Raw genomic sequence first — 13446 nt, forward strand, 5'->3', positions numbered from 1 at the left:
AAACTTTTATTAATGGATTTTACTATAATCTCAGTTACTACAGACTTGGAATACAACAAACAGGGAAATTTTAAGAGAAAAGTTTGTGATTTCTTATAGTAATCATAACGAAATGTCAGTGTGCACAAGAATTTAAAGATAAATCTACAAATACTGAAGTTGCCTCCATTCATAAAAAAGTAACATTTTTGGTGTTGAAAAATAACACCTGGATGGCCGGCATTGCAATGTCGTAGCTCAAGCCTCATCCAATATCAGAATGTGTGTGAAGTCCTGGCTGCTGCACTTCTGATTTAGCTCTTTGCTAATGGACCTTGGAAGGCAGCAGGAGATGGCCCAAGTATCTGGGTCCTTGCCATTCACATGGGAGTGTTGGATGCAGTTCCTGGTTCCTGGCTTCAGCTGGGCCCAACCCCTTGGCCCAGCAACCATTTGAGCAGAACCAGCAGATGAAAAGTCTCTCTCTCTCTTTCACTGTAACTGTCATTCAAATACATACCAAAAACTATTTTTAAAAATGTTTAATGTAGTCATTAATATGAAACTTGGTCTATCTGCACTGTACATTAAGAGTGCCTGCTCTGTTCCCAAGTCCAGCTTCCTACCAAAGTTTACTCTGAGAGGTAGCAGGCAATAGCTCTAGTCTTGTGTTCCTGTCATCCACATGAAAGAAAAACCAAAATGAACCGTGATCCACCTCAGACCCATCTGGACTAATATGATTCAATTATGCAACTTTGATTTGAGCCATCAGTGATTGTCAGTCTCTTCTGAGGGACTAAATATTGTAATGATGTTTGAAGTCTCTGAAGTCATAACCTGGTACTTCGTACAGAGTCAAAACAGATGAGCCAGAGACTGATTCTAAGAACAGTTTTTGAGTCCAGAAGCAAGTTATGCCCAAAGTTATATAAACTTTTAGTTACAGAGCTATAAATTCCTTTAAGTCCATTTGAGTTTTCTATACCTCACAAACTAAAGAATTCTAAGGAATACAACTGTTATTTCTAGACTCCCAAAAAGCTTTTACACACTGTTCAGAAATACAAAATGCCATGTGGGATTACTGCTTTATCTTCCAGTGCCTGCAGCAGGGAGAGATCTAGTATTCTGCATATGCTAAAGAATCCTATTCCAGCACTTTGGAAGTTAATCATCACTACTTACCATTTTTTTATCTTCAATGCCAACACTGGAGCTCAATAATTGCATGTTAAAAAAAGCCAAAATTCCCAACAACTTGGGTTGCAAATAATCAGCCTAAAGAAAAACAGAAACGTATGATTCATACAGATTAAATTTCTTAACTTGACACACTGTTACTTAATGACATCATTCATAGTTTACCCAAGTAGGCTATTAACTTTTTAATCTGTCTATATATCTGTATCTGTATCTATATCTATATCTATCTACTGTCTAGTAGAGTGACAGAGAGAGACAGACAGAAAGAGATTTTCCATCTGCTGATTCATTCCATAAAGGCCTGCAACAGCTGAGATTAAGGCCAGGCCAAAGTCTAAGAGCCAGAAATCCCACTACGATCCTCTATGTGGGTCCTAGGAAAGAAACCAGGCATTCGGGCCATCATCCACTGGCTCCCAGGTGCACCAGCAGTAAGACTGACTGGCAGTACCTGGAACCTGAACCAGAAACTCCAACATGGGATATGAGTGTTCTGGGTAGGGCTTTACTGGCTGTGCCACAATGCCTACCCCAACCAACTAGATTAGAACACTGGAAAACTGGTGCTGAATTAAGTTGCTTGAGGTAGGTGTTTGTCACAGTGGTTAAGATGCCATTTGGGATGCCCAGAGCCTGTATCAGAAAATCTGGGTTTTATCCAGCTGCACTGATGTCTCATCCTAGTATAAACCATTGGAGGCAGCAATGATGGCTCAAGTTGAGTTCATGCCACTCGTGTAGGAAACCTGGTTTTAGTAATTGATTCTTGATATCAACCTTGCTTAGCCCCAGCTACTGTAGGCATCTGGGGAGTAAGCCAGAAGATGAGAGCTCTCTCACTGTCTCTCTCTTACTCTTGAATAAAATTTTAAGTAAATTGTAGGTTCCTAGGCTCAGTATGTATTTTTAAAAAATCTTTTTCTAATGCATGTATGTGCACATTTTTAGTGAAAGAAATGCATGATACTGACTTTTTAATCACCATGACAAGCAGAAATTATTGTGAGAACACCCTGAGTGAGCTGATGTGGGACCATCAGGATCTGAGTCACACCAGGACCCAGACTAGAGACAGGGAAGAGGTTAGGGAGAGACAAGTGACTATCCTTATTCTTCAGCACTGAGGGCTAAGCTGGAAAAAGGACTTCATTTAGGAAGAAGAATCCTGACAGAGCATTGAGAACAGCAGAAGGAATTTTAGCAGCAGGAATGATAAGTTGTAGAAAGAGCACTCCAAATGCTATCAAACAACTGGGTGTAGACACAAAAGTTAGAGAAGGGTCTGGAGGTTTTTATAGTTGCTCCAGACAAAGACAATGGTTGTCTGTATGCATGTGATATCAGCATTGGCAAAAAAAAAAAATGCATATTTAGAAACAGCCTTGACAGAACTTGCTCACAGTTTTTCATGAGCAGAAGGCTCACGAAAGCTTTTCAGGTTTTGATTGGAGCCAGTGAGTAGACTGAGACAAGGAAGAGAGAAGCAGGGAGAGGAAGATTTGTAAAGGACACGTTACACCTTGACGTGTTTGGATACGTTCACAATACAGGCAAGCAGACTTGACAAAACACGAAGTTAGTCTCTGCCACCCTCTCCCATCCTCACGTTCACTCTGTTCTCTGCTGCCTTGCACAATGCCTGGGAGACAGCCAGACTTAGGATCACTTAGGATTCCTGGCCATCTGGCTTCCCACTAAACTTAATGGGAAGCAGCAGTAGTTTCGGAGGCAGGAAATGAGAGTGTGTGGTATTTATACTTCCTGTTCCCTCTGTTTTAATTACGGTGGTTCTGGCAGTGGCAAGTATCGCTCTCCTATGGTTTCAGTTTTGAATGAGGTTTTAGCAACATCACTTTTCTCCCTTGCCCAGGACAAAGACAGAAATTAGATTTTCTGCTGTTTGTAGTCCCTGGATTCCTAAGTAGTCTTTCCCGGTTCCCCTAACCTTGCCTCTGACTTTGAAACTAGCCCCTTCACTAAGTTATTTTGATGTAAAATTTTTTGTATAGGCCATGTATTTCTTCTAAGAACCTTATCTGTATTAACTCACAAATCCAAAGTTCAAAATAAGTCTAAACTGAAATTTCAACTTTGAGGTCAAAGAAATATAAATCATATTAAACCAAAAGGTCAAATGAGATCACTTAAAAGGAGAAATGCTGATAAATACAGTCAGATCATATAGTCTTAAATGACTGTAGAGATAAGGCAGATTAGGGAACAATGCAAAAAAACAGACTAAGAAGGGCTGGCATTGTGTTGCAATGGGTTAAGCTGCCCCTTAGCGTATTATATGCCATACTGCTGTGCCAGGATTTGAATTCTGGCTCCATTTCAATTCCAGCTTCCTGTTGATGCACACTCTGGGACAGAGCAGATGATGGTCACATACTTGGGTTCTGCTACCCATGAGGGAGACCCACATTGAGTTCTGAGCTCCAAATGGCAACTTGGTCCATCCCTAGCTGTTATAGCTCTCTTTCCCTCTGTCTCTCACTCTCTACTACACTGCCTTTGAAAGGGAGAGAGACAGAGAGAGAGAGAAAGAAAGGAAAAATGAATTAAAGAAAAAGAAAAAAAAGTAGATAGTGAAAAATAAAGAAAAGGAGCAGGTACAGTGGGTTAAGCCATAGCTTGCAGTGCCAGCCTCTCAGAATGCCTGGCTTGCATTCCAGCTAATCTGTCCTTTGATCTAACTTTCTGCTAATGCACCTGGGAGACATAGGATAATGGCCCAAGTACTTGGGTTCCTTCCACCACATGGGAGAAATGGACGCGTTCTCGGCTCCCAGTTTTGGTCTGCTGCAGCGTTGGCTGTTGTGGGCATCTGAGCAGTAAATCAGCACATGGAAGACTGTTTCCTAGCTTTCTCTATTACTCTGCCTTTCAAAAGAGTAAATAAATAATTTTTTTTAAGGGAGAAAAACAAAAGCAACCCCACATAACATATTTCTTACCATCAGCTCAGGAGAGGTGATATCTCTTGGCCCCTGGTATGGATCATCACTGGATGCAAATGAAGCAAGTATTGATAATCCATTGAAGACCTGTTGATAGTGTTCTCCAATGCGCAGCAGTAATTCATTATGCAGTCCTTGGAAATCCTGTCTCAACAGGCTCCCCAACTCAATTTCTGTTTCATTCTAATCCAAAGACACAATTAAAAGAAAGGGCATAGTTTTTCCATCATGCAAACAACCTTAAAATAAGTATACTGACTTTAACATATGATTTGTTAATTAGGATCTCTAAATCAGGTAACAAAATGTAAACTCTAGCTCTGTCAACTTAACTATCTGTGCCTGGGACAAGTTACGCAATCTAACTTCTTTCTACTTCGGCTTACTCATTTATAAGATGAAATAATATAGGTTAAGCAACCCTAAAAATCTGAAATCCAAAATGCCCTCAACTCAAAAACCCAAAACTCTGGGAGCTCCGCAAGTGAAGAACAATTTTGTAAGTGAAAAATTTCGTGCCTCATCTCACATGGCAGGCTACACTCAAAATGCAGGTGTACTAGAGATACTGGATAAAGTTATCTTCAAAACAAGGGTATAAGATGCATATGACATAGAACTGAATTTTGTGTTTGGACTTAGGTTTCATCCTATACACACACACACAGAACTCCAAAATCAAAAGAAAATTCTATAATCTGAAACATTTCAATTAAGGGTTGCTCAACCCTTAGCACCTCTGTCCCACTGGGTAACTCTAAGGATTAAGTGAAATGATCCCCTTAATTGGTAAGTACAGTTTCATTCATGGAGCAAATACTATCATCATTCTACCTCTATAATACACAGATTTACTTTCTCAAGATGGAAGAAGCATTTAACATTCAATAACTCATGTAGATAAAGATTCACTATTGGCATATTTTAAAAAATGAAATAAACAGACATCAGAGAAAATAGTAAACTTATGTATATTCTTCCAACAAATTTTGTCCCACATAGTTTTATATTATTCAAAGATATTAATATAAAACAAAAAAATAAGCACAAGCTTTAATTTGTAATTTAAAAACTAGCAAGACACTACACCAAACTGCAACTGGAGCATTAAGTAGCTAAGCGTAGGTATTATATTTGAAAGTTGTCCCTCTGGGCAAGGGTGGCTAGACAGAAAGGCACTGCCAGTAGGTGTGTGGGCTGGGTGGTAGGATTGGTTGGGTTGAACTAGGCTTCAATGCCCACTGACACGTACGAGAGCTAAATGGGATGTGGGACAGACTGAACAAGTCAGTGGTACACACTGGCAAGCATGGGAACCAGAGAAAGGGGCAGGCATGGTAGGGGTTACGGGGAGTCACCCCAGCTAGGCTGCAGCTCCCATTGGTTTGTGTGAGCGTCGAGTATGAAGTGGGCAGGATCGGGCTGGACTGCAACAACCCTCGGTTCACGTGGAAGACAGGGCTGTGAATAGAACTGACCCAGCAACTGCAACGACCAGCATGTGCACAAGCTGACTGGGGTGACGGATGGTGTTGGACTCTGTATTAGCAAACACACACAAGAATCAGGTCTGGCATCACCTCAGACAAGGTTTCTTTGGAGATCCCTCCAACTGAACTGCTGATCTCAGAACCCCAACCCTGAAGAGACTATGTCAGTCAGTGGATTCTGACTAGATTTCAGCGTGCTTGGAATGGCGAAATTGGCAGCAACTCAGAACTGCTGAACTATCAAAACTACTTGAGCAGGACCCTCGGAGGAAGCCCCACATCTGGGACCTGGGATGGATGGGAGGCTGGGTGGGGCTTTTCCCTGTTTTTCTACCCTGACCCCAGATGTAGGCGAAAAAACTCTTATTAGTAGTGTGGAAACAAGGGCTACTTCCTGTAGCTCTTGACCCTTTGTACCCTAACCAACTATGTAAGATTATTTTTTTAAAAATTTAAAAATAAATAAATAAATAATAAATTGTCCCTTTGTGCCAAAATATATATTTGTATGTTATCAGTCAACTTATTGCACCAATCAACCAAAAAACTACTAAAATGAAATTTGCTAATATCCTCAAAGGATGGCTAGGGTATCGCTACAGTGAAATGATCAAACATCCTAACAAAAGAAAAATTCTATTTTAACATGTTCCCCAGGCAAAGATTATTTACTGTAACAAAATTAAGATTTCCATTCTTCTAAAATAGGCAGCAAGTTACTTACCTTCCTCTTACAAGAATTTTACTTTCCTATAATCCTAAACACAATAGTAAAATAAGTGCAAACAGTCAGCTACCTTTAGATAATGAAGAGCACGTTCTAGTTCATCTTTGGAACAGGAACAGACCAAATGGGAAAAAATGTATTTAAAGTTGTTTATTAAAATTTCTCTACGATTGACATTCAGTTGCTTTCCTAGAGTTCGAATAATAGCCGAAGCTGCAGGGCTTGCTTTGGCAGCAAGGTCAGGTAACAGAACTTGTAATGTCCTCTGAAAAAGAACACAACCATCACCAAAAAAGTACATTTGTCTGCGTGATAAAACCTCTCTACAAGCTTTGTGCAAAAACGCTTTTAGAGGCAAGAGTTTAGTCTGGCAGTTAAGATACCTGTTTCCTGTTAGATTACCTTGCTTCAGTACCCGACTCTGACTTCTGAATTTAGTTTTCTGTGAACACAGATTCTCAGAAACACTCTAATGGCCCTAGGAGCCAAGTGCCTGCCACCCACTCTAGAGGCCTGGACTGACTTCCTCACTCCTGACTACAGGAGGTCAGCCAGGGGTAGTAAACCAGAGAAAGAAAGCCGTTACTCACTCTCTCTCTCTCCTTCTTTCTGTGCCTCCCAATCAAAAATTAAAGATAATTGTGTTTTAGAAAGTTATTTATTTTACTTGGAAGTCAGAATTAACACAGAGAAGATATTCTATCTGCTACTTCACTTTCCAAAAGGCCACAAGGGCCAGAGCTGGGCCAGCGTGACGCTGGGAGTCAGGAGCTGCTTCTAGATCTCCCAAGGATGTAGCCTATCATCTGCTCTTTTCCCAACCCGAAAGTAAAGAGCTGGATTGGAAGTGGAGCAGCTGGCACTGCAGACAAAGAATTAACTTGGTATGCCACTATGCCAACCCTGAAAACAATTTCTAAAAAAATTTAATGTCCTACAAATCTTGAATCCATATAAGATTTTGAATTCAGATTTACAATTTACTCGATAAAGAGATAATCACTGGGCATCCAGCATGATTCAGGCACTCCATATGTAACAGTGAAGAAAAACAGGCAAAGTACTTATTTGTGAGGCAAAACAGATGCACCGTATTAAAACAAATGTAAGCCAAGATGCTTTCAAGTACTCAAATGTGTTGAAATGTACTCAGGCTCTACAGTAGAAGCCCCAAGTCTGATATATTATTTGAACTAATATATTTAGAGAATAAATAAGAGTATATAAATGTCAGTTTTAACTTTGTGGGTTTTTTTAAGATTTATTATTACTGGAAAGCCGGATATACAGAGAGGAGGAGAGACAGAGAGGAAGATCTTCCATCCGATCTTTCGCTCCCCAAGTGAGCCGCAACAGGCCGGTGCTGCGCCAATCCGAGGCCGGGAACCAGGAACCTCCCCCAGGTCTCCCACGCGGGTGCAGGGTCCCAAAGCTTTGGGCCATCCTCGACTGCTCTCCCAGGCCACAAGCAGGGAGTTGGATGGGAAGTGGAGCTGCCGGGATTAGAACTGGCGCCCATATGGGATCCCGGGGCGTTCAAGGTGAGGACTTAAGCCGCTAGGCCACGCCGCCGGGCCCTAACTTCTTGTTTTAATTAAAGAGTTAATGTTGCAACATAAGAAAATTGTTTAATGCATCTCCCACTGTAATACTGCAACAAATCTGCTTTCATTTCGGTCTACTACTTTTAAGATCTTACTCATAAAATACATACAAAACCATAAGATAAAACGGGTAGCCTTTCACTAATTTTTTCCCACACATACCTAAATAGCACTTATTACATGTCAGTCACTTTCCCAGGCATGGGCAAGGTAGTAATGAATGAGACCAAGGTGCTACCCTCAGAGTCACTTATGTTTTACTTGGATGATGCTTTACAACTTAATAGCATTGTAATTTTACTACACACTATTATCTTGTCTTCAAGAATGTGGCCATTTCACAAACAATATAAGTTTGCTACAATATAGTAATACTGCAGGGAAAAATTCTATATGAATTGCTATTATAATTCAGAGTAATGATAAACTTTGCTTTGTAGAAAAGGTAAGAAAATAATCTACTCCATCATCTGATAAACCTCAGTCCAACGAGGTTTGGAATCTGAAAGAGAGACAGATTTCCCATCTGCCCACACTGCTGAGGTTGGGCCAACCCAACGCCGGAAGCCTAGACCTTGACAGAGGTGTCCCATATGGGTGGCAGGGACCAAGCCCTTGAGCCACCACCTGCCGCTTTCCCAGGGTGTGTGGGAGCAGGAAGCTGGAGTCCAGACAAGAGGTAAAACTTAAATCCTGTCGCTCTGACACAGAAACAGCAATCCCATGCAGCGACTTGCAGGCTGTGTTGAATGTCTCACCACCCAATAAACTCTCCAAGGTCTCCTAAACAAAGTCTGCCATTTGAATTCATAGCAAAGCGTTTGTAGAACTAGTTTTCTACTTGATTACCCAATTCTTAAGAGTAGATATTGTCATGGGCCCGGCAGTGTGGCCTAGTGACTAAAGTCCTCGCCTTGAACACCTCGGGATCCCATATGGGCACCGGTTCTAATCCCGGCAGCTCCACTTCCCATCCAGCTCCCTGCTTGTGGCCTGGGAAAGCAGTAGAGGACAGCCCAATGCATTGGGACCCTGCACCCGCATGGGAGACCTGGAAGAGGTTCCAGGTTCCCGGCTTCAGATTGGCGCAGCATCGGCCTGTTGCGGCTCACTTGGGGAGTGAATCATCGGACGGAAGATCTTCCTCTCTGTCTCTCCTCCTCTGTGTATATCTGGCTGTAATAAAATGAACAAATCTTAAAAAAAAAAAAAAAAAAAAAAGAGTAGATATTGTCACATTACTAATCACTGAATACCAAGAGACCCAATCAGAGTACTAAAGACAGTATGTCTAAATAGTTACCTAAGTTAATTTGTATAGCTAATACAGAACAGTGATTGCATTTAATTTTAGAGTACAAGTGATAGCAAAGTCAAAAGAAAACATGCAAATTTGAAAAGTCTGTACGTTCCTCAATGTGCTTTGCAGACTTTCCTTAAAAATAAACAAAGAGAAAGAAAAATATAGAATGGATTGAACACTGAATTGGAAAATCTCAACTACGTTAACTACATGTACATTGCTACTTACAGTAAGGAAACGATTAAGGTCAGGAAAGTCAAAAACGTTGGCAACTTCAGATAAGGTATTTAAAGCCATCTCTCTCTGGTGAGCTACATCTTGTTTGCGCATCTCGGCATTCTGGCACGGAGTGTTAGGCAATGCTGTCATCTGACTAGAGTGGAGAGATTCTACTAAAAACTAGAGTAATACAGTTTTTGTTAGTTTTCACATAGAAGATACCTGGCATTAACATTTCTTAAGCTAACATCCAGGAAAGTACAAAAGTGTTCAATGTCATCAGAATTGACTCATTTAACTTTCATGATAACTTTGAAGAATAAATTAAGTCATAATCTCCCTTTTGCAGCTGAAACAGTTCATGAAGAAATGTGAATACCATCTATATATTGTCTAAATCTCGTCTAAATATTGTCTAAAGATTAGACCACAAGTACAAGATAAAATCAGTATACTTAACATTTTTAACATAGCCTAACTTTTCTGTAAGAACATACTTTTTTGAAACAAACTGCCACACAAATGAAGCTAAGACACAAAGAATTAATCTCCACAAAAAAAGAGCTAAAAAAGAATTATCTCCCTCATTGTTAATCAGACATGTAATCATTTATATGTAAAATTATCTTTTCCCTTTCCCGTATTTTCATCTTTATTTTCAAATGTTAAAAGATAAAACTGGCAAGATTTTTCAGTTCTCTTGCGCAAACCAATATATCATTTCCAAACCTAATAATTTCAAGAAAAATAAACGTACTTATTATTTGCTTGTTTTCCTTTCTCTTCCAAAAAACTACTCTTGCTAATAGTAGAGATGAATCTTGGCTCTCACCTGACAGATGGGCTTCTTATACTGGCTGAAGAAGTTCTGTAGTTTAACGCTCTTCGCTGCAACGAGGGCTCTGATTTCTGTGTAAGCTGCTCCAGAGACAGATGCTGACTTGGATAATAAACAGTGCAGTAAGTGCAAGAGTGCAAAAGGTACCAAATCGCCCTTTGCAGCCCTACAATTCAAAAGTAAACAAAAAATACAAAACCAATGTCTCAGCAGCCAATGGAAATTCACATGTGAACACAGGGAACATCATTTTGTTTCCGTAAATTATACATCTCATACACCATTTCTAACGGAAGCTGGGCAAAATAAGTGAGGGAAAATACAACTGCTGCAAATATACCTTCCAATATCCCCTGTGGTAAGGATCAAGGTATCCTTCAACTCGTTATTTCTTGATATTTGAGCTTGTGTGTATGCTTCCTTCATCCTCAAGACAAAAAGCTAAAATAGATAAATGCATAAAAAGTCATGGGTTAAAGAAAGCTTCAGAGCAAGGTTTGTGAAAGAAAGCTCAGAAGTTAAAAATCAAAACTAACAACCTCTTTTATGAATCCATCTTCAGAGTTCAAGCATTCTAATATATACTTGATGTTTCCACTAAAAGCCACTCTGACATCCTTGTTTGGGTCTTCCATTAAATTCAATAAAGTTCCAAGAACCGCTCTCGCATCTGTTTCATCTTCTCTAAAATCAAGATGCTTACAAAGATGCTGAAGATTATCTAGGAAAGCTAAGGGTGACAGTACATGACACCGAATGTAACACATTAAGAATATGTAAGTTGTACTATAAAAACATTACCAGTATATCACAAAGAATCCTAAGTTGATCAATAATGCCAGTATTTCATATCTGTAATATGTATAGCACTAAGAATTTCAGATGATTAAAATACTCTTTATTTTTCTTAAATTTAGTATAAGGTATAAATTTAAACGTAAAATGATTAAATCTTTAAAATAAAATTAGTTAAAAACAAACTAATTACATTTGAATTTTTTTAATTCTAGTTTTTAATGATTAAAATAACTCATTTTCGATTTTGTAACTCACTATACATCACTAAGACAGGCTTGGAAGCACATTTCATTAATTCAAAGAACAAAAAGGATCACAGCCGTACTACTGAGCTGATTCAGCGCAAAGATTTAGGGAGTCATCTATTTCTTTGAAAATTTGAGAGTAAATGGCAACTTACAATTTAAACAATGAATCTTCCAAATTCTTACATCAATCTCATATTCCCAGCAAACTCATTTTCCATTACCAATGGGAAGGGCCAAGAAGATGCATTTACAGGTCTCAACTGGGCTAGGTAGTCTAATCATTGGAAGCTCTAAATGTTCAAAGTGCTAACAAGGGGACACATGAAGATTTCTAGTATTATCAAAGAAAACACAGAATGTTGAACCTGATGATATTAAACCAACCAAAAGGTCTGCCCTATCAGCCTGTTAAATCACAAGGCCATCTTAAAAAAAAAAAGTGGGCTGGATAGTGGAGCTGGTTAGATGGAACTGGGCTTCAATGCCCATTATCATGTATGAGAACTGAATGGGATGTGGGACAGACTGGACTAGTCTGCTGCACATACTGGCAAACCAGGGTAGGGGGCGGGCCTGGTGGGGGCTATTGTGGGTCACTCCAACTAGGTTGCAGCTCCCGCTGGTTGATGTGAGGGCCGAGTGTGTGCTGGGCAGAACCAGGCTGGACTGCAACACCCATTGGTTCCAGTGGAAGACAGTGCTGGGAACAGAATCGACCCGGCAACTGCAACCATCAGCTGATTGGGGCAATTGACTGTGCCGGACCTTGTACTTGCTAGTACACACAAGAATCTGGTCTGGGAACACCTGAGACAAAGTTTCTTTTGGAGATCTCCCCAATCGAACTGCTAGACTCGGAACCCTAACCATGAAAAGACAGAGGACAGAACAAGTCAATCAACCACCTCAGCCATATGTTGGCAATGAAAAACTGGGCAAACGATGGACTATGTCAACCAGTGTATTCTTCAACGACCTCATTGTGCTTGGAGTGGTGAGAGTGGCAGCAATTCAGAACTGTTGAACTATCAAAACCACTTGAGCAAGACCCTCGGAGCATGCCCCACATCAGGGACCTGGGGTGGGTGGGAAATTGGGTTGGGCTTCTCCCTTAAAATCCCCCTTTACCTCAGATACATAAGGAAACAATGTGGAAATAATAGTCTTACCCACTTTCCACTAGCCCTTGAACATTGTACCCTAATTAACTATGTAAAGATTGCCAAAAATATAATAAAAAAAATGGAAAAAGTTAAAAAAAAAACCCACAAAAACCAGGATCTGACTGTGGAGCAGTAGGTAAGGCCCGTGCCTGCAATGTGAGCATCCCTTATAGATGCCTGTTCAAATCCCAACTGCTCCATTTCAGAACTAGCTCCCTACAAATACACTGAGAAAAGCAACAAAAGATGTCCCAAATACTTGGGCTGCTGCCAACCCCCTGGAGATCCAGAAGAAGTTCCTCATTCCTGATTTCAGCCTGGCCAGCACTGGTGGTTGTGGACCATCTGGGGAGTGAATCAATGAATGGAAGATCTGTCTCCCTTTCTGTCTCTGTATCTAAATTAATTTTATACAAACAAACCAACCAAATCACTCTCCTACTGGCTTTGGGATACATTTTAATATCATTCATGCCATGTATAAAGAATCATTGCTGGGCCCAGCACAGTAGCCTGGGTGACTAGAGTCCTCGCCTTGCATACCCTGGGATTCCACATGGGTGCCCAGTTCTAATCCCGGCAGCTCCACTTCCCATCCAGCTCCCTGCTTGTGACCTGAGAAAGCAGTCGAGGTCAGCCCAAAGCCTTGGGACCCTGCACCCGCATGGGAGACCCGGAAGAGGTTCCTGACTACTGGCTTCGCATCTGCTCAATTCCTGCCATTGCGGCCACTTGCGGACTGAATATGTAGATGGAAGATCTTCCTCTCTGTCTCTCCTCCTCTCTGTATATCTGACTTTCTAAGCAAAATAAATACATCTTTTAAAATAAATAAATAAATAGATAATCACTACTCAGTATGGATCTATCAACAGTGTCCCTTGCCATCACGTTTTAAGACTTTAGGCTAA

At 40.5% G+C, this 13446-nt stretch overlaps 1 protein-coding gene across 1 annotated transcript in view; it reads right to left on the bottom strand.

Annotated features, from left to right (window-relative positions):
* The window catches only part of ATR (ATR serine/threonine kinase), a 117112-nt gene that overhangs the window by 83541 nt on the left and 20125 nt on the right, over positions 1-13446 (bottom strand). Inside the window, exons 11-17 of the mRNA XM_058661393.1 lie at positions 10866-11056; positions 10667-10767; positions 10321-10492; positions 9498-9668; positions 6433-6627; positions 4143-4328; positions 1168-1260 (exon numbers count right to left, since the gene is read on the bottom strand). Of these exons, the coding sequence (XP_058517376.1) occupies positions 1168-1260; positions 4143-4328; positions 6433-6627; positions 9498-9668; positions 10321-10492; positions 10667-10767; positions 10866-11056 (1109 nt within the window). The remainder of the gene's footprint in view (positions 1-1167; positions 1261-4142; positions 4329-6432; positions 6628-9497; positions 9669-10320; positions 10493-10666; positions 10768-10865; positions 11057-13446) is intronic.

This window comes from Ochotona princeps, chromosome 3 (genome assembly GCF_030435755.1).
Source record: "Ochotona princeps isolate mOchPri1 chromosome 3, mOchPri1.hap1, whole genome shotgun sequence".
Taxonomy (NCBI): Eukaryota; Metazoa; Chordata; class Mammalia; order Lagomorpha; family Ochotonidae; genus Ochotona; species Ochotona princeps.